At 42.3% G+C, this 27280-nt stretch overlaps 3 protein-coding genes across 3 annotated transcripts; 2 read left to right on the top strand and 1 right to left on the bottom strand.

Annotated features, from left to right (window-relative positions):
* Positions 1-813: 813 nt before the first annotated feature.
* On the top strand, positions 814-4805 carry LOC144326023 (interferon alpha-2-like). The gene is made up of 2 exons (XM_077921657.1): positions 814-1399; positions 4771-4805. Exons 1-2 carry the CDS (start codon positions 814-816, stop codon positions 4803-4805), a joined length of 621 nt encoding a protein of 206 aa, XP_077777783.1.
* Positions 4806-8149: 3344 nt separating this feature from the next.
* Positions 8150-8812, bottom strand: LOC114588057 (interferon beta-like). The gene has a single exon (XM_077921655.1). It carries the CDS (start codon positions 8810-8812, stop codon positions 8150-8152), a length of 663 nt encoding a protein of 220 aa, XP_077777781.1.
* A 2246-nt stretch (positions 8813-11058) lies between these two features.
* LOC144326022 (interferon alpha-1-like) lies at positions 11059-12687 on the top strand. The gene is made up of 2 exons (XM_077921654.1): positions 11059-11644; positions 12683-12687. The coding sequence occupies exons 1-2, from the start codon at positions 11059-11061 to the stop codon at positions 12685-12687; spliced, it is 591 nt and encodes a 196-aa protein (XP_077777780.1).
* The last annotated feature ends 14593 nt before the right edge of the window (positions 12688-27280 follow it).

Below are 27280 nucleotides of genomic sequence, written 5' to 3'. Positions count from 1 at the left end.
GTCCTGAGACCTTTATGTGAATGGCAGCTAACAGCTAATAAACACATACCATTAAATGCCTGCAAGGAGTTTCACATACATCCCTCTTCATGATCTGTAAGCAGCTTAAATGTTTGTATATGAATGACTGCTACTGCTTAGTACACAGTTGCTGTAAGAATTAGGAATCTTAGTTCAAAGACTGCAGACATGATGTTCAAATCATTTCAATTAAAAAACAATAGGACGGGTTCACACATTCAGCTGTTGCTCACCAAAGGAAGAGTAACCAAATGATGTCCATGTATGTGGGAACCAGCTCTAAACACTGCATCGCTGGGACCACTCCATACCTGTTAAAATTATTCCGCATGGAGCAGCCATAGACTGATATTGCTGGCCAGTCTATGTTACATCATGAGAAATTCCAGTAGTTTGACATTTAAACTGATAAAATGAATTTGAGAAAATGCAACATAACAATGGATTTTGGTTTTCACTATTAAAAAAACATTTTCACATTAATTTAAAGGTGTTTTTGGTCAAAAATGAAACGTAAAAGTAAGTTTTCTAAATATGCATATCCCAACTGAAAACAGCATTTTTGGTCTTTTGTGATTTTACAAATTGTACAAAGGGGAGAAAGTGAAAGAAGAGTATTTTCAGAAAGGGGAATCCCACATAAACAGAAAAAGACAGAGGAAAACTTCTGCGACTACATGTTTAAATGCAAGCCCATGGTTCAAAGATGGAACAGACTTCAGAACATCTTCCTCAAGACACAGTCTTCCAGATTCAGCGCTCTACCAAAGACCACATTCCTTCATCTCCACCATGATCACCAAGGGATGGTTGCTGCATGTAGGCCTGATGATGCTTTTCTTCTCCAAAATCTCATCTCTGGACTGTAACCAGTTTCACAGCTGGCTACATGAAGCCAACAAGGCCAACTTGGAGCTTCTGAAGAACAAAATGGGAACAACCATTCCTATTCAATGCATAGGAGAAGAAATGGACGTCTCAACGAATCAGGAAATCTTCACGAACATCAATGAAGTCCAAGTGGAAAATGCCAAGGCAGCTATACAAGAGATCCTCCAACAGACTCTGCACGTCTTCAGACAAAACCATACTGAAATGGGTTGGGATGGCAATTCCACAACCGCTTTCCAGACCAAACTGGACCAGCAAATTCAGAAGCTGGAAACATGTTGGAGTGCAGAGCTGGAGCTTGGCCCCACATCTCCAAGAGGTCAGAAAACTCTGCTCACCAGACTGAGAGTGAAAAGATACTTCCAAATACTCCACAATCTCCTGAAAGATAAAGAGTACAGCCTGTGTGCTTGGCTGACTGTCCAGATCCAGATCAGGCAATGTTTTGTGCTGACAGATCAACTCATCAAAAGGATCTCTAATGAAGGTACGGTACACTTTTTTTAAAAAATACATAAGACTTGATTAGAACTAGGTAAGAAAAACAGCTGGTTTCTCAGCAACCTTTTCAGGAATGTTCATAATTCTTCTTGAAGAAGTTGTTGATTTCCTCAGAATTCTGGTGATTTAGGCTTTCTTCTTTGTTGCTGTAAGAAAAAGACTTAATCCGCAAGGTGATGCTATGTGAATGGGGACACTCTGCATGAAGATCAACGTGGATGGGACAGATTGTAGATGTTTCTTCCCACTGAGTTCCTGCTATGATAAATTGGATTGATCTCTGATGTGATTTCATGTGGTGTAGTGGGCTGTTTGTATCCACATTGGTGAAGCAGAGTCTGGTGGTTTTCACATGCTATCAACAATACCCTGCTGGCAACATGGAGGGAACCAACGGGAATACTCGTAAGAGCTATCCAGTGCACAGCATTGTTCATTTGCAACAAGGGACCATATCACAGAAAAATCAGATTCCATGCAACATCAGAAGCCAAAAATATAGAAAGATTCACTTTTACACATATCATTAAATACATATTCTCTCATGTCATCACAATCAAGAAAGACAGTTACAGTGGTACCTCGCGTTACATACGCTTCCGGTTACATACTCTTCAGGTTACAGACTCCACTAACCTAGAAATAGTGCTTCAGGTTAAGAACTTTGCTTCAGGATGAGAACAGAAATCGTGCTCCAGTGGCGTGGCAGCAGCAGGAGGCCCCATTAGCTAAAGTAGTGCTTCAGGTTAAGAACAGTTTCAGGTTAACTACGGACCTCTGGAATGAATTAAGTACTTAACCTGAGGTACCACTGTACTTTAATCAGGTCTGAGAAGCTTTCAGAAAACTTACCTTTCCATTTTCTGATTCTTCTGAGGAGCCCATATTAAAAAGATTAGTGCTTATGATTCATAATTTTTCATATTTTGAAATGAGAAGCAAGGTATTTCAAAATGAATGCAGGATTTTAACCACTTTTCATCTTCCTTTCAGCTTAAGTTGCACCGGAAAGAGGCGAATGAAGCTACAACTACAACCATTCAGCTTTCGCTCGATTCCTCAGACAGATTTCTAGAAATCAAAACAGCTGCCCTTTTCTGTCCCTCTTCTTCTGTAACCAAGAAATGCCATGCTACCATGAAGTCTTACGCAGAAGTTAGAGATCCAAAGGAAAAAAGAATCTACGTTGACGATGATGTTATTTATATTGTGGAAACACTTTTTGCTCTTTATATTTATTTGTATTTATTATATTTATGAAGTTCCTTTATTTAATGTTATTTATTGTATCCTTTCATTGACTGACCATTTCAACAGTCTTCCTATTAAAAATGCACATCTCAGCAATTTGGGTCATTTGGGTGATTTTGCCTATTTCAATGATATGAAGTATGGGGGACATTCTATCAGAGAGTTAGGCTGTAAATGGTGGGGACAGAGGAAGCAAGACCAACTTGAGGAAGATATTTGGTGCTTCCTTGTATGGGGAGGAAGTTCTATGTCTCCTATCCCAGTGTCCTTGGGAACCTCAGGCCCAGAGACCCCAGGCCACTCTATCTGGGCCTCAGGCCTCTCCCCAGACCCTGACCTCCATAGGCGATATCTCTCATGGACTCCACTGCTTGAGTGCTTTACTGGTGTCCTTGAACTGTGTGATAATTCCTCTTGCTTGCCTGAATACATAGGTGTGTGTAGAACATATTGAAATACTTTAAATTGAAATACAGTGGTACCTCAGGTTACAGACTCCGCTAACCCAGAAATAGTGCTTCAGGTTAAGAACCTTGTTTCAGGATGAGAACAGAAATCGGGCTCCAGCGGCACGGTGGCAGCAGGAGGCCCCATTAGCTAAAGTGGTGCTTCAGATTAAGAACAGTTTCAGGTTAAGAACAGACCTATGGAACGAATTAAGTACTTAACCAGAGGTACTACAGTACTCAGTTGATATTACTCATATTACTCAGTTAATATGGGACACGGGTGGTGTTGTGGTCTAAACCACTGAGTCTCTTGGGCTTGCCGATCAGAAGGTCGGCGGTTCAAATCCCCAGGATGGAGTGAGCTCCCGTTGCTCTGTCCCAGCTCCTGCCAACCTAGCAGTTCAAAAGCACACCAGTGCAAGTAGATAAATAGGAACTGCAGCAGTGGGAAGGTAAACAGCGTTTCCGTGGGCTCTGGTTTCTGTCACAGTGTTCCATTGTGTCAGAAGAGGCTTAGTCCTGCTGGTCACATGACCTGGAAAGCTGTCAGTAGACAAATGCCAGCTCCCTCGGCCTGAAAACAAGATGAGCACAGAAACCCCATAGTCACCTTTGACTGGGCTTAACCATCCAGGGGTCCCTTACCCTTTTTTCTTAACTCAGTCAATAATGCCTACATTACATTTCTTCCCCCTCCTCAATAAAACATAACATGGAAATATCTCTAGATGTTTCCAGTGGGGAGGTAGGTTTGGAGGGCTAAATACTTGCTTCTACTGTGTGACATGCTGTATATCCACTCTTTGGGTTTGAGGTTTCTTCCATACCTTGAGAGCGTGTTGCTCCTGGTGCTTCTGCATGTGGGAATGTTCAGGGATGCAGGAGATGATAGATTGTTTGATTATAGCCTTTCCAACTTGTGTTAACAAGTTCATAATTTTAGCAGAGTAACATTCCCCTTTTAAATTTGCAGCAGCTGCGTTTGCTCAGGCTTGCTTAAAGCCTCTATAATAACTGTTCTGGTATTTCCCCCTTATTCCCACATAAAAGATAAGACACGACACAGTCTTCTATAAAATATAAAAAGAGTTTACCCACATTCTGTTCACAATTGGATCCCAGAAGGCAGACTTAGCTTAGAAAAGTAACATACACCTGGAAACTATCTCAGAAGGAGACAGTCCCTTTGTCCTCTCTTGGCTGGAAGCCAAGAGAGCATTTTTAGCTAAGCAGATGTTGCTTCTTTGATGCATGTAGTCAAAGAGAGAGAGATGGCTGCCCTGCCCTGTGCTTTTGTCATTACCTGCACAGGTGAGGCCACACCCACCTCTAGTCACATGCAGAGGAAGTCTGTCCCAGCCTAGAAGGAAACAGGAAGTTTACTTGCTGGCTGGACAAACATTCCTCCCCATGTGTAAACATGTTCACTCTAGGAATGTTGTACATGACTGCTCTTGTGTTTCGCATCCCACACTGGAGAGTCAGCTGATGACCGATCTTCAGCTGTGGCTCTTCTGCCATCACATTTCCATGGCTATTGGATGACCTTGTTGGCCATCCAAGTTGGTTATGGCCTCATTCCTCTCAGCTGCAGGAGTGAGACTAGGAGTGAGCCTTTGTGATTTGGCCTTTGTGACTGCCCACTTTCTCTTTGTAGTCTTTACAACCTGGGATAGCCTAAAGTCTCTGTAACAGTTCTACGGTGCAATTGCCCATCATGGCTTTGTATCATTAAATTTGAAATTCTGGGGAACAGTTAGCATTTGGCTCTCTTTTTTGTATTTTTATTGGGAGTTTCAGAACAAATATTTTGTAAATACATTAACAGAAAAAAACCAATGTAACGCATAGGGTAATGACCGTTGTTGATAATCAGTATGATGAAGCTGCCATGGAAGAAGTTGAGGGTCAAATATGGAGGAAGTTTATGGGTGTGTTTCTTTCTGGCTGAGGTAAGTATGGAACAAGTTACTTGTCCCAGATGTTCATAGCTGTTGGAGGAAGAAGTCAATGTATTTGATGGTTTTTAATGAGATCTAAAAATTCTCACCAGGCTGCCAATAAGAACCTGGCTTTGCCTTTCCATTTAGGGATCTGCTATGCCATATAAGTTTTTTCTTGAAGAGCAAAGTTCCAAACCTTATTCCATCAATCCACGTGGGTGGCGCTGTGGGTTAAACCGATCAGCTTGCCGATCAGAAGGTTGGCGGTTCAAATCCCCGCGACGAGGTGAGCTCCCGTTGCTCGGTCCCAGCTCCTGCCAACCTAGCAGTTTGAAAGCACACAGTGCAAGTAGATAAATAGGTACCACTCCGGCGGGAAGGTAAACGGTGTTTCCGTGCACTGCTCTGGTTCGCCAGAAGCAGCTTAGTCATGCTCGCCACATGACCTGGAAGCTGTACGCCGGCTCCCTTGGCCAGTAAAGCCAGATGAGTGCCGCAACCCCAGAGTCATCCGCGAGTGGATCTAATGGTCAGGGGTCCCTTTACCTTTACCTATGCCATTTAAGTTTTTTCTTGAAGAGCAAAGTTCCAAACCTTATTCCATCAATCTGTAATACCAATATCAGAAAACAACTTACATCGTTGAGTTATAGGTGGTCTTGCTGTGAGAATCAGGAAGGTAAGCATCTCTTTGGATTTAATGTTCTCACTCATTCCCACAAATATCCAAAGTAAATCAAGTTTTGGAGAGAACTGAATACTGTCTTTAATTTAAAATGTTTAAATTTCTAGAGATATCTCAAGCTGTATTTGTTAAACTTTTGGACATTCCCACCACATATGACTATGTGCCCTGTTGACAACATTTTGGTTCTGTGAACATAGTGGGATTTCTGTTTTGCTTTTCCATCAATCCCAGATTTGTATTTCCTGGTGATGATCTGTTGCTCTTGGCTTCAGGAGGGAGCCTTTGGTAGGTATATTAGATTTGGGTCTCCTGCTTATTAGCACTTGAGCAAGTGAATATCCTGGTTCGATGGTTGTGTTGTGGTGGCATGAATCATAGAATCACAGAACCATAGAGTTGTAGAATTGAAAGGCCTTGGACAGCAGAGACATAGTGGGGTGGGGTGGGGGCAGAGGCGCCATGGCCCCAGGCACACAGTTTTGAGGGGGCGCAATGAGACACCCCCGCAGCGGGCTCCCTCATTAAGGCCTTTGGCCCTGCCACACCAACACCTGGCCCCCAGAAAGTTGCCCACAATGGAATGTGGTCTTTGGGCTCAAAAAAACTTCCACATGTCTGATATAGGAGGTGCAGACTTTCCTTCTTACAGAAGCCCAAAACCTCATTCATGAATGGGTCATGTTTCCTTTGTCTACCTTCTGTGTAATTTGACATCTTATGTTGCCATAACTCACAGAAGAACTCTCTATTAGAATGTCTCCCACACTTTGCCAAATCATATTTGGCAAATCATCCAAACGAACCACGTGGGCAGGAGTTGCAGTCTTTAATAAAAAACATTTGTAATAAACATAAACAAATAAATGAATGGTAATAATAACAATGGTCAGCCAAAGTATACAATAATTAACATTAAATGGTGGCACTAATAAATATAATAAATAAAAATTAAAAATAACAACACTTCTAAAATATAAATATCATTTTCACAGCATTGTAAGATATGAAATAATTTAAAAACTAGCATCCATTTGTAGACTTCCAAAGTAATAACGTGAATTGGAATGTTGCAGCTTAATGCTATTCCTTTCCCCACCCTCAGATTTGGAAACTCTGTCATCACATGAAGCCTTCTTCAATAACAAATTGTGGACTTTTTGCTATTACAAGGTATGTCAAATTATGGAATTGTTTCATAGACTGTGAGCCGAGTTCTGCTGATGGAAACTCCAACTCTTAGAGGGGGCCTGGAAAGTGATTTTCACACATTTCCTCTTCCTGTGCCCCACTCTCAAATCTCAAATGCCCCTCCAGAGCAGGATAGGAGACGACCATTGGGAAATGGGCAAAGATCACTTGAAGGAATTGATGCATCCATCTAATGATACTTGAGAGGAGCTGCAATACGAGGAGAGACTGTGTCAGAGACTCTTCCAGCTGCACAATTTCTGGGGCTTTCTCCTACTTTTTAACCGTTATCTACTCTTCAAGGCTTCATAGTAGCCCTGCATATTTAAAAACCCCATTGTAAAAGTAGTGAAACAGTGCTGAAGAGATGACGAAGAAGAACAGGAAGCAGCTCTTTTGCTTTTGAGGAATGCGTTGATGATGAAAGAGAGTGAAAGCTGAAATAATTTGATGCCCTCTTCAAGTTGCAGTTTCATTCGGCTGCTTTCATTGCATCACTGATGGCAGCTTAAGCTGGAACAAAGTAGAGAAGTGATTAATTGAACATCCCCTGTTCAGTTTGTGATAGTTTCCCTGAAAAAGCCTTTATTTCAAATATGGAACATTCTGAACCACAAGAAACTAGATTTTTGAATACTGCCTTCTCAGAACATTCAGAAAACAGAATGATGGTACTCTGCAAAGCCTTTAATGATTGATCCTGGTGACAGTTTAAAGGAGAAAATATCCCTCTGGTCCCTATGAAATTGATGCAACTCTCCAACTTGATTTAGATAGTATTAAGACTGGATATTGAATTGCGCCTAACAGAAATGGATGCAATGCATCAGGATTGTGCTGCATTCATTTACACAAGACCAGATCAAACGTTACATGAAGATTTTGAGCTAAGCTGTCCTATGGATGATATCTGTCACTCAGCAACATTGAATGTTCTGTCCTAGCAACTTGTAATAAAACTTTCTTTTTCCATGCTCTCTGATTCAAAAAACCAGGGGTGCCCTTTTCCAACCAAATGTATTTCAAACCAGCAAAACAACCTATTCTGGGTGGAATAAATGTTTTCGAGAAACTAACAGAGAAACCCTTGCAAAGCGGGGCACAACTCAAGCAGTAGGGAGACCTTGACCAGGAAGAGAAGAGGTCCTCGTTCTACATGCTCCTGAATGTGTGGGGAATCATTGCTTGGATGCACGGGAATTGCATTGTTGAATGCCTCATTCATTTAACTGGAAGCCTTTGAAAACTACAATTCCCACCAATCCCAGTACCAATGGATACTCCTGGGCATGACTCTGAAATTTGTTCCTAAATATAGTCAAGTATTTTGTGAAAGTACCTGCATTTCCAGTCCTTTTGAGGAGTTGGTCGATGAGCAGAAAACATTGCCGGACTTCCATCTGGACAATCTCCCAGGCACACAGGCTGTACCCGTCATCTTTCAGGTAGTCGTTGATTCTTCTGAAGTAGCTTTTCACCCGCTGTCGGATGCTGTTGCCCTTCTCTGCACCCAAGCACCGTCCCAGCTTCTCAATGTCCTGGTGCAGACCAGCCTGGAAACCAGCTATGGAAGTCTCACCCCAGTCCATTTCGCTGTGGTTTTGCCTGAAGATGTGGAGGGTTTGCTGGAGGATTTCTTGTGTGGCTGCTTTGGCATCCTCCCCCTGGATTTCGTGGCTGTGGATTTCTTCGTTGTTGGAAAAATTGGCCACATGGCCGATGCATTGTAGGGGAATTGTGGATCCCATCTTGCTGTTGAGAAGCTTCAAGTTGTCTTTATTTAGCCAGCTGCGAAGTTGGCTGCAGTCCTGAGATGAGATTTCAGTGAAGCAGAGCATCATCACTAGGCCAGAACAGAGAAGCCACCCCTTTGAGATCATGGTGGAGATGAAGGAACGTGGTCCTTGCTGGAATGCTGAGGGATTTCGTTTTGAGGGAGAAGCTCTGGAGTCTGTTCCATCTTTGAGCCATGTCCCTGTATTTAAATGCTCCATGGCTGAAGTTTTCTTTTGTCATTTTCAGTTTTGGTGGGGATGGGCTTCCTCCTTTTGAAAATACTCTAGTTTCAGGTTTTTTCTTTCCCTTTGAATTTTTAAATCACACAGGACCAAAAGTGATGCTGAAGATTTAGAAAACAGGTGTTTTGTTGTTGAAAAGGAACTTAAATTAAGGTGAACTATATTCTTCTTGGACCTTTACACTGTCAGTATCTATTGCATCAAATTGATAGAGTTGAAATGTCTCGTGATGTTAAAATGATTAGGATTCTGTCATAAAGAGAATTGTTACAACCCCCCCAATCACTGGTTGTGATCCATGCGTGCAATTTGTATTTTACGAAGGCACCCTGCGCTTCAAGGCACAGACAATAATAATAATAAATTTTATTTATATCCCGCCCTCCCCAGCCGAAGCCGGGCTCAGGGCGGCTAACAACACTAAAACAATGCAAAGATGGGTAGCTAATGTTTAGTTTGACCCTTGACTTGTAGCTGCCATTTTGGACTCTCTCTGTTTATGTCTGGTGTCTTCTAGTTTTTGTTGATTGAGGCAAAATAAATGGGGCACATTATAGTACACTCAGAACTAGGGTTGTACAGAACCCAGTGCCCTAAATGTTGTGTAGATCACTCCCTCTCTCAGTAATCATTTGAAGAGTGGAAAGGATAGATTATTTTCAATCCATGGTTTGTATCTTGCATATGCTCACCCCCATGAATATTGAAATTGATGTCAAATTCAACCTTTGCTATTCAGTTCCTGATCATTATAAAATGTGTTCCATTTCTTTCTTTCTTTCTTTCTTTCTCTCTCTGCTATTCTTATGCCATTTAAACACAATATTTCTAACGGAAATATATTATCTATTAATTCATTGATCACTTCCCTTGAGGCATTTCATCGCACATTACACTGTTTAGGCTTGCTTTATTTTCTTCAACTTTTATAATATCACCTTTTATAGGAAGAGAACAATATGCCTTAACGCATCAATAAACTGACTGAAACCTTTCAGCTACAATCTTGAGTATGATCTTTTTCACTGGCTAGGTTTTTCTCTCAGTCTTGCTGGAATCCTAATGAGCAAATCTGAACTCTGATTAGAGGACCCAATTAACATTGGTTTCTGTTTTAGTCTTGTTTTAAATGTATTTGCTTTTGCTTTTGTTTTAAATAATTTTTGTATAATCTTATGCCTAAATAGCCTTGAAATTGTTGTTTAGAAGGCAATTAATAGATTATGGTGGTGTTTTGACTAGAAATAATGATCCATAAAGAGTCCCCAATAATTCAGCGGTATGTGCAATGGGCTCAGATATCATGGCCATAGGCTCTGCTTTTCTAGGATTTCCAAAGGTATATAGAGAACCCTACACCCATAAAGAATGCATGTTTTATGGAAAGGCTCAACTGAGTGTGGCCCAGTCCCCAGCCATCTTGCATACATTGTAAACAGTTTAAATGTCTGCCTAGGGTAACAACTGCTTATGGTATGGGTGCTGTAGTGATGAAAAACAAGACAACATAGATCAAATATCATAGACAGGGTATTCATATCACTTCAAATACAAAAACAATAGAGTGAGTCCACACTTTCAGCCAAGTGATGAATCAAATGATACTCATGTATGTTTTAACAAGCTGTAAGCATTTCTGGGAGCAGTGTGTAATCACGTTCTTCCACATGTGTTAGCCAGTGTGATATGCAAAATTCAAGTAGTTTGCAATTTCTAATATAAACTGATGAAACTGATGAAATGAATTTGAAAAGAACAGAGTCAACAGGCAAAAAAAAATTGATTTTTCATTAACATCATAAATCATTATCAATTCTAGGTCTGAATTGATGAAAATAAAAGTCAGTTTTCCAAATACTGACATCCCAACAGAAAGCAGGATTTCTGGTCCTGTCTGCATAATTGTAAATTGTACTTGGAAAGTGAAAGTAGGGTATTTTCAGAAGAAGTAGAAAACCACAAGGAACTAGAAAGCACAAAAGAAAACTGCATTCCCCAGCCATTTAAATACACGGTTCAACAATGGAACAGACTTCAGAACATCTTCCTCAAGACACAGTCTTCCAGATTCAGCGCTCTATCAAAGACCACATTCCTTCATCTCCACCATGATCACCAAGGGATGGTTGCTGCATGTAGGCCTAATGATGCTTTTTGTCTCCAAAATCTCATCTCTGGACTGTAACCAGTTTCACAGCTGGCTATATGAAGCCAACAAGGCCAACTTGGAGCTTCTGAAGAACAAAATGGGAGCAACCATTCCTATTCAATGCATAGGAGAGGAAATGGATGTCACAACAAATCAGGAAATCTTCACAAACATCAATGAAGTCCAAGTGGAGAATGCCAAGGCAGCTATACAAGAGATCCTCCAACAGGCTCTGCACGTCTTCACACAAAACCATACTGAAATGGGTTGGGATGGCAATTCCACAACCGCTTTCCAGACCAAACTGGACCAGCAAATTCAGAAGCTGGAAACATGTTGGAGTGCAGAGCTGGAGCGTGGCCTCACATCTCCAAGAGGTCAGAAAACTCTGCTCACCAGACTGAGAGTGAAAAGATACTTCCAAATACTCCATGATCTCCTGAAAGTTAAAGAGTACAGCCTGTGTGCTTGGGTGACTGTCCAGATCCACATCAGGCAATCTTTTGTGCTGACAGATCAACTCATCAAAAGGATCTCTAACGAAGGTACTGTACACTTTTAAAAAAAAATACATAAGACTTGATTAGAACTAGGTGAGAAAAACAGCTGGTTTCTCAGCAACCTTTTCAGGATGTCTAACCTGCCCTCACTTGCCACTAAGAAATGTTCATAATTCTTCTTGAAGAAGTTGTGGATTTCCTCAGAATTCTGGTGATTTAGGCTTTCTTCCTTGTTGTTGCAAGAAATATACTTTATCTGCAAGGTGATGCTATGTGGATGGGAACACTCTGCATGAAAGAACAACATGGGTGGGGCAGATTGTGTGGGTTTTTACATACTACCCATCTCATAACAAAAAAAATTCCTTCCAGTAGCACCTTAAAGACCAACTAAGTTAGTTCTTGGTATGAGCTTTCGTGTGCATGCACACTTCTTCAGATACACTGAAACAGAAGTTGCCAGATCCTTCTATATAGTGAGAAGGTGGGGAGGGGTATTACTCAGAAGGGTGGTGGGAATGGGTGATTGGCAGATAGCTGTGATGAGCCTGTTGACGACTCTTAACGACTGCAATAGGTCTTACAGGAAAAAGCAAGGGGTGAGAAGGTGAAAAATGGCTTTGTCATGTATAATGAGATAAGAATCCAATGTCTTTGTTCAGACCAGGTCTCTCCATGGTTTTAAGTTTGGTAATAAGTTGCAATTCAGCAGCTTCTCTTTCCAGTCTACCCATCTCATGTTACTCATGTTACATACTACCCATGTTAGCATCATGGAGGTACCACCTGTTTGGTCCACAGCATTGTATTCTCATGCAAGACCAGCAACAGGGGAGCACATCTAGCAAAAGAAGATTCATTGCAGAGGAACTGGTTGACCAATCTTTAATCTAGACTCTCACATTTTCCACATGTATCTTTCAAAAGCCAGTCAATACCTTTTAAGGAAATTATGGGTCAATGTTCTGAATCATCTCAATCTTGGGTTTCGGTTTATAATGTTCCCTTCTTGTCATAAGCAGCTGAGCACAGAAACGTTTCAGACGCGTGAGGAATGTTAATGTCTTCCCTTCTTCCTTTCAGCTTAACCTGCCATTGGTGAGGCAACAAAAATAGCAGAAGGAAACTGCAAGCCGAAGAGCGTGACCAGAAGATTCCACTTTCCCTCCATTGCCACAGCGAAACATTGCTAGAAAGCCCAACAGCTGCTGTTTCCTGCTCTGCATCATCTGTTACTAACTGTATCCCTGAAACTAGCAGAAAACGATGAGACGGAATTTTGAAATATTCAGCCCCACATTGAAGCCTAACATAGAATGAGAAGAATGGAATTGGAGAAATAGGGAAGAAATTGTCACGCCTGAAGTTTCTCTGAACCACTTTCCCCAGTATCTCTCACTGCTCTCATGCTGCATTGAGAGCATGCTCCAACAGGGCCCTTCACCTTCCCAAAGTCTGCCCTGCTTTGGGAAGGAAGGAGCAGGGATCCAAAGTCCTGTCAGAGGCCTGGCACCTTCTTCCCAAAGCCCAGTAAGCTTCTTCCCCCCATTGTCCATTTTTGATCGCCCATTTTTGATATTGTAGTCATGTTGCTGGTCAACTTTGATATATGCATTTATTTATTGCCTTTATTTAATAAATTATTATTATTTAATAAATTATTATATTTATATATTATGTTGTTGTTGTTGTTTGGACACAATTCAATGCAAATCAAACACTATTGAACCAGATACATAGTTTAGCAAATGCAACATGTTGATAATTCTCATTGTAGCCCCTAAACAAAGTCAGTTATTCTAATCAAATCACCAGAAAGCTGTGCAGAAAAATGTGCTTCAATTTTCTGTGGTGTCTGTATCCAAAGTCTTAGGCATAGGCAAACTCGGCCCTCCAGATGTTTTGAGAATACAGTTCCCAGCATCCCTGACCACTGGTCCTGTTAGCTTGGGTGCTCTATTTTTTAAAAACCAACAAACCACATATTGGAGTTGAAATAATGATTTCAAAAGATAAATATTTCAAAATAAATATGGATGTTAATTATTTCTTTTCCTTCAGCTCGACTTGCAATCAGTGATGCAATGAAAGCAGCTGGATGAATCCGTAGGACCTTCTCCAGAAACAGCTGCAGTTTCCTATTCTGCCTCATTTGTTTCTGAATAGTCTCAGAAAGTTAAAAATAGTAAGATGCAATGTGACAATAAAGCCTTACTTAAGAGATAAAGGACAAAAAAATAAAATATACTTGCAAAGAGCTAAAAACAACAATCATTCCCAACAGACCCATCAATTTTCACTTACATCACATATAATCAGTTGTTTCCAGCTGCTTAAAACTTTCAGTAAACACACTAACATTAAGTTAGTTGTGCCCATTAATTTCAGTGGTTCTGCTCTGCGCACAGGTCTGCTCTCTTCTGAGCTATTAGAAGAAGAAGAAGAGTTTGCATTTGATATCCCGCTTTATCACTACCCGAAGGAGTCTCAAAGCGGCTAACAATCTCCTTTTTCCTCTTCCTCCCCCACAACAAACACTCTGTGAGTGGGGCTGAGAGACTTCAGAGAAGTGTGACTAGCCCAAGGTCACCCAGCAGCTGCATGTGGAGGAGCAGGGAAGCAAACCCGGTTCACCAGATTACGAGTCTACCACTCTTAACCACTACACCACACTGGCTATTAACTTTACCAACTAATTCAACAATCTCTGAACTAGCTTACCACACCCCTAGCACCTGAAAACTAACAAGAACAGCCTATGCAATGTTGCAAAATGCATCTCTTAACTATTCTTCATGGTATTGTCACCAGATGGCCAAGAGAGGTTGCCTCTCCTGCCAAAATTACACACCTCAAGCATTTGGGGGCCCAACTAAACATGCCACTATTCATGCAACTAACCCTTGTATGAATGGCTTTTGAGTTTGAATAGTTAATTGCAGGACACCAATCCATATAGGGTTACCATATTGGTAGCAGCAGAGGGCATTTAAGTCTTTGTCCTCCCAATTTGGTTCCATCTAGATCACCTACCCAAACCTGCTGTTCAGACTGGAAGGAAAGCTTGCCATGTTACAGAGCACAGTGCTCAAAAGAGCACAAGTGTGAGTTCGGAACATTCCACTTCCAATCATTGCAATCAGTGTGGAAACAGAGAGGTTGAGGGTGGTGTTTGTGCACATGACCCCACTGCCCTCTTCCTGCCTTTACTTTGAATGCCTGCAGAAGACTCTGGTCTAAATGCAAACCTGGGAAGAAGAGTCTCTTGTCCTCTTACCAGATACTTGCCCAGGCTCACTGTTGGCTTGACCCAACAGGAAGGTTTATAACAGTCTGGAGTTCTTGGCCACAGCAATAGCACTTCCTTTTGCCACTGGCAAATTCTGACCCCTGGATAGTTTCTTGACTCAAGTCCACCCATCCCAAGTCTGATTCTTGGTTCCTGGCTCCCACTTGATGGCTGCTGATGGGCCAGTCTGTTGTACTATACAGTTATTGACCCACACTTGTGTGCATGAAAGAGTTAACATGAGCCCTGAGCTCAAGTTGCCTTAGCAAGCTCTCAGCAGCCTCTGCTCCCACCCCTGGTTTTTTCATTTCATGCTTCTTGAAACAACCTTCCTTCCTTCCTTTTCCCTTTCCCTTTCCCTTTCCCTTTCCCTTTCCCTTTCCCTTTCCCTTTCCCTTTCCCTTTCCTTTCTTCTTTTTCCTTTCCTTTTCCCTTACCTTTCCCTTTTTTCATTTCCTTTTTCCTTCTCTTTTCTCTTCCTTTCCCCCTTCCTTTTCTTTTTCCTTTCTTCCTTTCCCCATTTCCCTTTTCTTTCCCCCTTTCCCTTTTTCCCTTTCCCTTTCCTCCTTTCCTTTCCTTTCCTTTCCTTCCCCTTTCCCCTTTCCTTTCTCCTTCCCCTTTCCCCTTTCCCCTTTCCCCTTTCCCCTTTCCCCTTTCCCCCTTTCCTTTCCTTTCCTTTCCTTTCCTTCCCCTTTCCCCTTTCCCCTTTCCCCTTTCCCCCTTTCCTTTCCTTCCCCTTTCCCCCTTTCCCCATTCCCCCTTTCCTTTCCTTTCCTTTCCTTTCCTTTCCTTTCCTTTCCTTTCCTTTCCTTTCCTTTCCTTTCCTTTCCCTTTCCCCTTTCCCCTTTCCCCTTTCCCCTTTCCCCTTTTCCCCTTTTCCCCTTTTCCCCTTTTCCCCTTTTCCCCTTTTCCCCTTTTCCCCTTTCCCCTTTCCCCTTTCCTTTCTCCTTCCCCTTTCCCCTTTCCCCTTTCCCCCTTTCCCCCTTTCCCCCTTTCCTTTCCTTCCCTTCCCCTTTCCCCTTTCCCCTTTCCCCCTTTCCCCTTTCCTTTCTCCTTCCCCTTTCCCCCTTTTCCCCTTTCCCCCTTCCCCCTTTCCCCCTTTCCTTTCCTTCCCTTCCCTTCCCCTTTCCCCTTTCCCCTTTCCCCCTTTCCTTTCCTTCCCCTTTCCCCTTTCCCCTTTCCCCCTTTCCCCCTTCCCCCTTTCCTTTCCTTTCCTTCCACTTTCCCCTTTCCCCTTTTCCCCTTTCCTTTCTCCTTCCCCTTTCCCCTTTCCCCTTTCCCCCTTTCCCCTTTCCCCTTTTCCCCTTTCCCCTTTTTCCCCTTTCCCCCTTTCCCCCTTTCCCCCTTTCCCCTTTCCTTTCCTTCCTTTCCCCCTTCCCCTTTCCCCTTTCCCCTTTCCCCTTTCCCCCTTTCCCCCTTTCCTTTCCTTCCCCCTTCCCCCTTCCCCCTTCCCCCTTCCCCTTTCCCCCTTTCCCCTTTCCCCTTTCCCCTTTCCCTTCCTTCCCCTTTCCCCCTTTCCCCCTTTCCCCCTTTCCCCTTTCCCCCTTCCCCCTTTCCTTTTCCCTTTCTTTCTTTCTTTAAACCTTTATTAGTTCCATGATGTTAAACTGCCCCAAAAGGGGGATAACACACATTTAAGTAGCTGGTTGTAGAGTGGACAGTAGAAAGGAATATGTTCCACCATGTCCAGCACATTCAAATAACATCTGCAATGTCTATCATTTCTTGTTGTTGTTTAGTCGTTTAGTCGTGTCCGACTCTTCGTGACCCCATGGACCAGAGCACGCCAGGCACTTCTGTCTTCCACTGCCTCCCGCAGTTTGGTCAAACTCATGCTGGTAGCCTTGAGAACACTGTCCTATCATTTCTAGGGATGTTGAAATATCTGCCCTTAACAAAAGCTGAGGGAAAAACATTCAGTCTGGCTAACATAAATGTCCTGCATTGGGCTGGAATTTTTAACTTTGAGATATAAGTGATCCTGTTATCGGTTGTATGAAAACCATAGAACTTGGGGGAGCAGATTTTATTTACAGCTGACTCAATGTTTTGTTTTTCAATATCCCTTAATCTAATTTGGATATTGCAATAAATATATTGCTCACTAGAATTATACAATAATTGCAAGTCAATACCAATAGATCCATTTTTTTCTGTTTATGAGCTGGAGCCGTCTGGATTTATAGGAGTCCTTAAGTAAATCAGAAAGCAGACTTGAAGGGTGGGAACGAAAACAGCAACACAGCCTGTATTTTATAGTGCTAGTCCATGCCCAATATACCATCATGTGTATACCAAATTCTGCACACATTGTCTCATACTTGATTGAATTTGGGAGCCCAAGGATATGTCTCAAGAAACTTGAATGTATATTATCCAAATCACTATTATATGCATGTATCCATATTGGGATCCCAAAAAGACAACACTTTAGCTTGAAAAATCTGAACGGCAGCTGTTATAAATTGGTTACCTTTCTGAAAATAAAAGCAAGCTACAGCTGAGTAGGTACACTTTCCCATGCTCAGTTGGGGTAAGCAACATCTTCTGAACTGGTGCACTTCCCATTTCATTCTTTGCTTTAGCTTTCCTCTACCATCAGCGATAGTAGGGTTTTTCTTTATTATTTTATTGACCAAAGACATTTTGCTGCTTGAGGCAGATCAATTCTCTCAAGCTGTGGAAATTCCACAAGGCCTCCCCAAACTCAGCATCTGACAAACTAAAAGTGAAATTTGACCAGAGAGAAATTAAGCACAGTCAACAAGTATATGGATGGAAACAGTGAGAAAAACCAAAACTGACAAGCAGAAAACAGAAATGATGACATCTCACTCCACCAGATTACAAATGCTTTTATTCTGAAAACACATTCCATGAGTCATCATCTGAAACACGTGCGGAAGAAACTCTTTAAGCCACAGCTCCCAACCACACACATGTGGGCACATGGCTCCTTGGATGGATTGTCTAATAATTTTGCCGAGATGGTGCAGACAGAAAAACTAATAAATACCTAGCATTGATAAAACACCGCAAAACATCTTCATTATTTTTTTCTAAGCCACAGTATATGCATACCCTGTTTATCGGATTTTCTCTGGGGTGTGTTGTATTTTAATTTGCCATTGCCAAATCCCAATTTATTCCGTTGAGCACAGTGGGAATTTACCATTCCTAATTGAAAGAGAAAATGCTTTTCTTCTACTCTTCTGATTTTCCTGGCTCCGTTACAGTTAAACGTTCCTGGTTTTCAAATGTTACACAAATACATTTTTTAAAGTGATGCAGACCACCCTGCAAAGCCTTGTTGCAGGATTATAAAAGGAAAGTTAAACTAACTACAGCAAGCAGAGCATGTTAAACTAGTTGGATTAGTTTGTAAGAGAACAAGGGAGGCATTCACGGCGAGTTCCAGCACCTCTTTTTTCTAGAAAAATAGCACTGTGATGTATACACACACACACACACACACCTGCCCAATTAAACAATTTTTAAGCACACCGATGCCCAGTGCAATTTTTTTGAAAGGGGGCTGTTGCTGCTGGTTTTTTGTTTTTAGTTTAGATCTTGTGATTTATGTAGAAATTGTTCAGTTTGGATGTACAATGGTGCCTCGCAAGACGAAATTAATTCATTCCGCGAGTTTTTTCGTCTTGCGATTTTTTTGTCTTGCAAAGCACAGTTTCAGAAAAGTTTTGGAAAAGCTTCAAAAATCACCAAAGTCTTCAAAAACCTTAAAAAAGGCTACCACACCGCGTTCTATGAGTTGCTCCTCGAAGTCAAGTCGCAACTGTATTAACGGTTTTAAGAAAAAGGAAACAAACTTGCAAGACGTTTCCGTCTTGCGAAGCAAGCCCATAGGGAAATTTGTCTTGCGAAGCAACTCAAAAAATCAAAAACCCTTTCGTCTTGCGAGTTTTCCGTCTTGCGAGGCATTCGTCTTGCGAGGTACCACTGTATATTCTTTATTTATTGTTTATGACTACTTTTGTTAAGTTGCAGTTATATCTTTTTTCATGTTGTAAGCCACCTTGAGCACGGTTTGATGTGTGGAAAGGAAGCATGCAAATAAAATTATGTATGTATCCAGTGTTTTTTTCTGGGGGGAGGCAGGGGGACGCATACCCCTAAACTTTTTCTGAATCTAAGATTGGCCTCATTGAGGGGCAATATTTCAATATGAGTAGTACCCCTAAAAAAAACTTTTAAGGGGGAAAAAACCCCACTGTATGTATCTATGTATGTAATGGTGCCCCAGAGTGCCCAAAAGTCCCAGATACTTTTTAAATACAAAATGAAAATGAAAGTTTCAGGAAATGAGGTAGAGAAACTGTCCTGCAGCCCAATACATAAATTCACAGCAATGGCTCTACAGCACAATGATCTCAAGAAGGTCTTGAAGAAGCTCTAGCCCTACAGCCTCTCCATACAGCCCACCAAAGGAGACTTGCAATGGCCACCATGGGTCTGCAACAAGTTGGCATCTTGATTCTGCTTGCCTCTGGAGTTGTAACTCTGAACTGTGATGAAATTGTGCAACATCAAAAAGGTGAGCTAAGGAAGACCAAAGAGCTTCTGGAAGCAATGAGTGGAGGACCAGCATCTCCCCCAGAGTGCCCAATTACAGGTATGCCAGACTTTGGCTCCCCCATAAGAAGCACCTCGAGACCCAGCAAAGAGGATGCAAGGATGGCGATAGGACTGATCTTCAAGGAGACCCTCCGTGTTTTTCAGCTGAATTTCACCCAAGCCAACTGGAACACAACGGTCACAGAACTTTTCCAAATGGAGCTCCACCAACAAAGTCAATGGTGGGAGAGGTGTTCTGTTGCACACACTGGGAGAGAGGCAAGACTGAAAGATCCTCGTGTAAAACTAAACCTGATGATATACTTCAGGAAACTCCAAACCTTTCTGAGAGACAAACAATACAGCCTTTGTGCATGGGAGGCTGTGCGAAAGACTATTTCAGGGAGCAACTTGATTCTTCTTGATCAACTGCTCAAATCTGTCTCCAACTAAGGTAAGTTAGGCACTTTATATACAAAAATGATACATTTCGTGGAAAAAAGTAATGCCACAGGTGCATGTAATTTGTTTAGATTAGCCTGTATTTTGGGTCATTTAACCATCTAGTCTTTTCAATGATTGTTGTTTGTTGTTTATTCGTGTCCGACTCTTCGTGACCCCATGCACCAGAGCACGCCAGGCACTCCTGTCTTCCACTGCCTCCCGCAGTTTGGTCAGACTCATGTTGGTAGCTTCTAGAACACTATCCAACCATCTCGTCCTCTGTCGTCCCGTTCTCCTTGTGCCCTCAGTCTTTCTCAACATCAGGGTCTTTTCCAGGGAGTCTTTTCTTCTCATGAGGTGGCCAAAGTATTGGAGCCTCAGCTTCACGATCCGTCCTTCCAGTGAGCACTCAGGGCTGATTTCCTTAAGAATGGGTAGGTTTGATCTTCTTGCAGTCCATGGGACTCTCAAGAGTCTCCTCCAGCACCATAATTCAAAAGCATCAATTCAACATCATTATCCTCTAAATCTTTTTGGACTCCAACTCCCATCAGCCTCAGTCACCATGACGAGGGCTTGTGGAAGTTGTTGTCTGAAGCAGCTGGAAGGCACGAGGTAGGCAAAGCATGTTTTTGACTAACAATATCTGAAGCCTTGTTCCTCTTTAAAATGAAGGCAACTATCATGGACTGTACAACACAGGCAAACCATTTCTTTGCAAGTTGTCTTAAATTCATTGCCTGATGCAAGGCATTTATTAATGCCCCAGTTGGAAACATCTCTCTCACTCTTTCCAGATGGGGTTTAATTCCTGTTAGCTTTGCACAGGGGCACCAACTCTAAGGGGGACTGGGGGCCCAGGCACCCACATTTTTTTTCTGTGGGTGCCCACACACACACCCCGTTGCTGCAACAGGAATTGACGCCTCCATGCCCCACTGCCACCACTAAACTAAGTGGGAGCAAAGCTTGCACCGCTGCTCAGTGGCATATGTGGTGGCATAGCTGTCAACCATCCCTTATTTGGCAGGAAAATCCCTTATCGCAGCACCGTGTCCCGCTGCTGTCCCTTATTGATGATGTCCCTTAAATTTCCTGGGTTTCAAAGGAATCAGCTCCTCTCCCTCCCTCCCTGCCGGCCAGGGAGGAGGGAGGCTCCAACTGTGTTGTGCGGCTGCGTTGCTCACCCAGTAAGGAGTCTAAGAACTACTGGGGGGTGGAGCTTTCATGCCTTGTGCCGATCAAATCGGCCACGTTGCCTGGGGACTCGCTTTTGCTCAGTGCTTCCCAGCGGAGAGGTGATGGTGGTTTTCCTTGCTGCATCCCCTTTGCCGGGTTGCTGCGCTGTGGGAACCACCGCTTGAGGCTTTGTTTGGCTGCTGGCTGGGCTTTCTGCCTTTGGCTCGGAGGGGCTCAGAAGTTGAACATACCTGTGCTTGGAAAATCCCTTATTTTGGCTGCTGATCCCTTATTTTCGAGGCTGCTGATCCCTTATTTTCAAATCTGTAAGTTGACAGCTATGTGTGGTGGGGTAGTTGGGTAGAGTGCTGTCTCTTGAATTTCTGTTGCCTGAGGCAGAAGCTTCAATCTACATCATGGGTGGGCAGGCTCTGATGGAGATAGCTTCCTGTTCTTTGTTCCCAGTACCTCCTAAATAATAGAATTGTATGGTTGGGGTTGGAGGTCATCTGGTCCAAACCCCACTGAATCTGGGAATCTTGCAATTTCAGCATCCTTGACAGATGGCCTTAAAGCCTCTGCTTATATACCTTCAGTGATGCAGAGTCCATCATCTCCCCAGGTAGACCATTCCATAGACAACAGGTTATTGCTTCCTTGACCTGTGCATTCAGAGTTGTCTTGTAACTTTTGAAATATGATCGGTAAAAGAGCTCAGAGCTGTACAATGTGTCCTCACCTCAGGGAAGAAAATCATTACTCTATGGACAATGGTCTTCAAAATTTCATTTTCTTTTTAAATAATTTTTGTTATGAGTATATAGATAAAAATAAAAACTTATTATCAAATATCTTTTTTATGCAACATTAGTCTAAATAAGATAAAAACGTAGCGAAAAGGGAAAAGGAAAGAGAGATACGAAGAAAGAGATAGAAAAAGCTTAAAAGGGAAACAGCGAAAAAGGAAAAGGGAAGAGAGATATAAGAAGAAAGAGATAGAAAAGGTTTAAAAGGGAACATAGAAAATATAAAGTTCAGAAACTAAAGAACTTCTGGTTCTTCATCTGTTCATTATATAAAAAACAATATTCACTTCATTCACTCCAATATAACACCTAACAAAACCATTTTCTATAAACAAACATTACCTTCAATCCCCAAATCCAAGTGTCTTTATTTCTTTTTCTTTTTCATGCAAAAAGTCTGAGAGTTTTCCTATCTTTAATCAATGCTGACAAGGACAAAACATGTCAATTTTGCAATCCTAGATAAGTCTGTTAATTTTAACAACCATTGTTGGTAACAATGAATCTTTCCATCTTTGTGCATATAATTTTCTCACTGCTGTAATCATATATTGAAACCAAGTTCCATAGTCATTTTCTAATTGTATATCCATTCTGGTTTCAGTTGAAAGGTAATCTTAAAATTCTCTGTATTAGTGGATGTATTTGTATCCAATCAATCAATCAATGCTTTTTTACATGTCCATCAAGCATGATAAAATGTCCCATTTTCTTTTGCATTGCAGGCAGTGGTTCAAAGAGGTCTTTGAGCTGCTCAAAATGTACTGTCTCGTCTATGGGAAGTATTCATCTCACCCCCTGCTCACCCCCAGCAAAATAAAGAAATGGATAAGGAGGAAAAACTTGAACTTGAAATTTGCACTTTTGATCTCATTGGAAACATTCCTGTTATCTACACACATTCTACAATTGCTTTCACAAATTCAGAAGCCGGAAGGTCCAAATGGAGATTCTGGAACTGACCAAATGCAGCATCTCATCAAGTCACAGAAAAGAGAAGCATGGAAGGCCACTGGAAAACCCACCTTTTTCATAGAAGAGCAACTCCATCACCTGTCGAATGTCAAATCTCAAATGCTTCTGACTGGAAAGACAATCTCTCACACAAGTTCCATCAATATGAATCAGTTTTATGTCCAAGATGGACTTGGACCTGGGGGAATGATTTGCCTAGCAAGATGAGGGGGGGGGGGGACCTTTCCCAGATGGAAAATTTTGAAGCCCACCAAACAGCTTTGAGGCTGCCATACAATAGACTCTGTCCGAAGAGAGCACTCTAGAAGAGATGCCTTCACAGTCCATTTCAGCCTCCCGTTCAATTCAATACAACCAGACACAACCACCATTTCTGGCTCTAAGGATCCATTGGGGTGCAAGCCAGCCTAGGACAAGATTCAAGTTACCTTTGAGAAAAATGCTACTTGATATTTAACTGTTACCTGACTCTTGCTATATATTTTTAAAAAATATTTGTCACCACCTCTATTTATTTGTTTAAATTATATTTTGGTTAAAACTTTATTTATTAAACAAGCATTTAATATTCAGGTATTATTTATATAGGTGTTATAGCTTTAACTCCTCAAATGCCTTTATTTTTCTATATGTTTTTGTGTAATAAATGTTTTCCTATGAAATGGAATCCCAATTTCCCCCTGGTTGAATTTTGTAGCTTCTGGGTGCTCTAGAGAGAGCTGCAATTGATGTTGTTCTCTCATTGGAAATTGTTCTTTGATAGTTCACCTGATCCTTCTTTTTAGTTTTGTTGCCTTATTATTATTTTATTGGTTATACTCTTCCTAGTCTCAGAAATATTTTATTGACAAGCAGGCTACACATTCCTTCCTTCCTTCCTTCCTTCCTTCCTTCCTTCCTTCCTTCCTTTCATGTGTCCCATATTCCATACCCTCCAACTCTCCTCCAATGAAAATAGGGATATAATAATAATAATAATAATAATAATAATAATAATAATAATAATAATACCCCATCTATTTGACTGGGTGGCCACAGTCACTCAGAGTGACTAAACTACTTCCCTATCCAGGGCTGCCTTCAGATGTCTTCTAAAGCTTGTCTAGTTACTTATCTCCTTGGCTCGGGGGTTGCATAACTCCATACTGTCCAAGATTTCTCCAATGAAAATAGGGCCATCCTATGAAAAACCAGGACATTCTGGAATCAAATCACTGCTTCTGTAAATCTGGGACTGTCCCTGGAAAATAGGAACACTTGGAGGGTCTCATCATCTTCCACATCCCACTGTCATGAATGTATGTAGTTGAAACAACAGAAGCAGAGATGACAACTTGAATAAAATACTGGGGATGCCCCCAGGTAAGCCTTGCCTCACATAATTGATCACAAGACACGGTACACAAACACCATTTGAATGGCAATGCCCATTAATTTGGGAGGAGACGGCCCCCTCATATATTTAGTCCCTTCAGGCCCTAGGAATCGGCGCCTATGGACAGAGGCTATTCAGATGTTATCCATAAAGGGCCTTTCATAGATGCAAGCAATCATGAGTGGATCAGACCTCTATGGACTAATATAGACCATGTAGTTCAAAGGTGGAAGTGAAAGCTGGACCATAAAGAAGGCTGATTGCCGAAGAATTGATGCTTTTGAATTATGGTGCTGGAGGAGACTCTTGAGAGTCCCATGGACTGCAAGAAGATCAAACTTATCCATTCTGAAGGAAATCAGCCCTGAGTGTTCACTAGAAGGACAGATCCTGAAGCTGAGGCTCCAATACTTTGGCCACCTCATGAGCAGAGAAGACTCCCTGGAAAAGACCCTGATGTTGGGAAAGATGGAGGGCACAAGGAGAAGGGGACGACAGATGAGATGGTTGGATAGTGTTCTCGAAGCTACCAGCATGAGTTTGACCAAACTGCAGGAGGCAGTGGAAGACAGGAGTGCCTGGCGTGATCTGGCCCATGGGGTCACGAAGAGTTGGACATGACTAAACGACTAAACAACAACAACAACAACAAGCTCAAAGGTGGGGAACTTCTGGCCCTCCCTATCCTGTTGGACTCTAATGGTCAGTTTAGCCAGTGGTCAGGATGATGGGAGATGGACTTCAGCAGCATCTGAAGGTTCCCCACTCCTGGTGCAGACCACCAAAGCTTCTTACTTCAATTAGGAGATATACCAATGTCCCCAAATAAGCAGAAATGAACTAGCTTACTAGGATCAGCATTTGCTCCCAAGGCCGCATTTGGGGATGGGCAAAACCTTGAAGCTTTGCTCCTGCATTTATGGAGGGAAGGCGACACTGATCCAGTGTTGTTACAAGTCCATAGTAAGAGATGCAATCTCTGAAAACAAGAGCGAAACAGTCTTCATGCTCTATCGCTAGAACATGCAGTCAATTAAAACAGTTATTGTTATTCAAATGGTAGAGGTTTTTTGCTGTGGTTTTTTTAATGCTTCACTTCTAGTAAAGTTATTTTCTGGTGCTAAATAAGTCCTTTCCCAATGGGTTGTAGATCTTGCTTGCAATTTTCTACAATTTTTCCACTGTGTTCCTATACAAAACGCTAGAGGGCAACATGAGACTACAGCTGCTCTTGCCGAAAATTTGTACTGTAGCATGAACAAATTTGAAAGGACAAGTGGGACCTGTAACAGAATGTGGTTGTGTGGGACGCTGCTGTTCAGGGTTCAAGCCAGCTAGCCATGGTCTGTGCCAGGCTATTCCATTCTACTGCCCATTACCAATTTTCTAGTCTCTTTCACCCACCCCAGACAGACACGCCACCTTCTGTGGTCACTGAGCCTGTCCAGTATCCCCTGGCATGCTTTGCAGCACTGGAGGGGGAACGCCGTCAGAGGGATCCCCCCAAAAAACTCTCCTTGCATTTCTTGTTTGGGCTACAATCCTGTTGGTACTCAGAAGGCTGTTCGCCGAAGAATTGATGCTTTTGAATTATGGTGCTGGAGGAGACTCTTGAGAGTGCCATGGACTGCAAGAAGATCAAACCTATCCATTCTTAAGGAAATCAGCCCTGAGGGCTCACTGGAAGGACAGATCGTGAAGCTGAGGCTCCAATACTTTGGTCACCTCATGAGAAGAGAAGACACCCTGGAAAAGACCCTGATGTTGGGAAAGATGGAGGGCACAAGGAGAAGGGGACGACAGAGGACGAGATGGCTGGACAGTGTTCTTGAAGCTACCAGCATGAGTTTGACCAAACTGTGGGAGGCAGTGGAAGACAGGAGTGCCTGGTGTGCTCTGGTCCATGAGGTCACGAAGAGTCGGACATGACTAAACGACTAAACAACAACAACCTGTTGGCACTCACCAAGAGAGTTCCTTCTTGAAGATAGGAGACCTGGAGACACCAGTGGGCATCCAGCTGTTGAGTTGAATGGAACCTAAGCATTCACAACGTTCTTCCAATTCCACACACACAAAAAGAGAGCACATCTCCTCAGTTCTCCAGTCCAAGCAATCGTCAAGTGGACACAATAGCTATTTACTGTCCTCGCCAATAGCCATCGCAGGACAGCAGTATGGTTGCTGGTGGAAATGAGCTCAACTGGCACATAGAAATCAAATTATTTATTTAAACAATTGCTTAATTACAAAGGTCTCTAAGCAGTTTACAAGGGAGACAATAAAAACCTAAAAATAAGATAAGACTATGGTATTTACTGGGACATGGGTGGCGCTGTGGGTTGAACCACAGAGCCTAGGACTTGCTGATCAGAAGATCAGCGGTTCGAATCCCCACGACAGGGTGAGCTCCCGTTGCTCGGTCCCAGCTCCTGCCAACCTAGCAGGAACAGGATATCCCTGTTTAAATCAGAAATGTTGGTGGGTATGGAGTTATGTGACCCCCGCCCCGAGCCAAGGAGATAACTACACAACCTTTAGAAGACATCTGAAGGCAGCCCTGTATAGGGAAGTTTTTTAAATGTTTAATTATGTTTGTATATACATTGTAAGCTGCCTAAAGTGGCTGGGGCAACCCAGTCAGATGGGTGGGGTACAAATATTATTATTATCATCATCATTATTATTATTATTATTATTATTAAATAGGACTCCCTATTTTCATCAGAGAAATGTTGGAGGGCATGATATGTGTCAGAGGCATGCATGTTATTTTTACAATTTGAAATAGCTTAAATGACAGGGACGTCACATATGCAAATTGTGAACTGGGCTCCAAGCGCATTTTAAAATGAAACAAAAACCCCAAGGTATTTAAAAGGTGAGTAGAATGGAAAGGGAATGCCAAAGACCAGCCCTGACTTCTAAGCAGCCTATCTGTTGGGCAGATTTTCACAATTCCAGGGACATATCTCCACGAAGGACTCTTGAATTCCATCATTATCAGCAACTTCCTGGCAACTCTGGAAAGCGCCTTTTGG

This window comes from Podarcis muralis, chromosome 17 (genome assembly GCF_964188315.1).
Source record: "Podarcis muralis chromosome 17, rPodMur119.hap1.1, whole genome shotgun sequence".
NCBI lineage: Eukaryota > Metazoa > Chordata > Lepidosauria > Squamata > Lacertidae > Podarcis > Podarcis muralis.
Note: the sequence above shows the minus strand (reverse complement) of the source record. Positions and strands in the feature narration are given on the sequence as shown.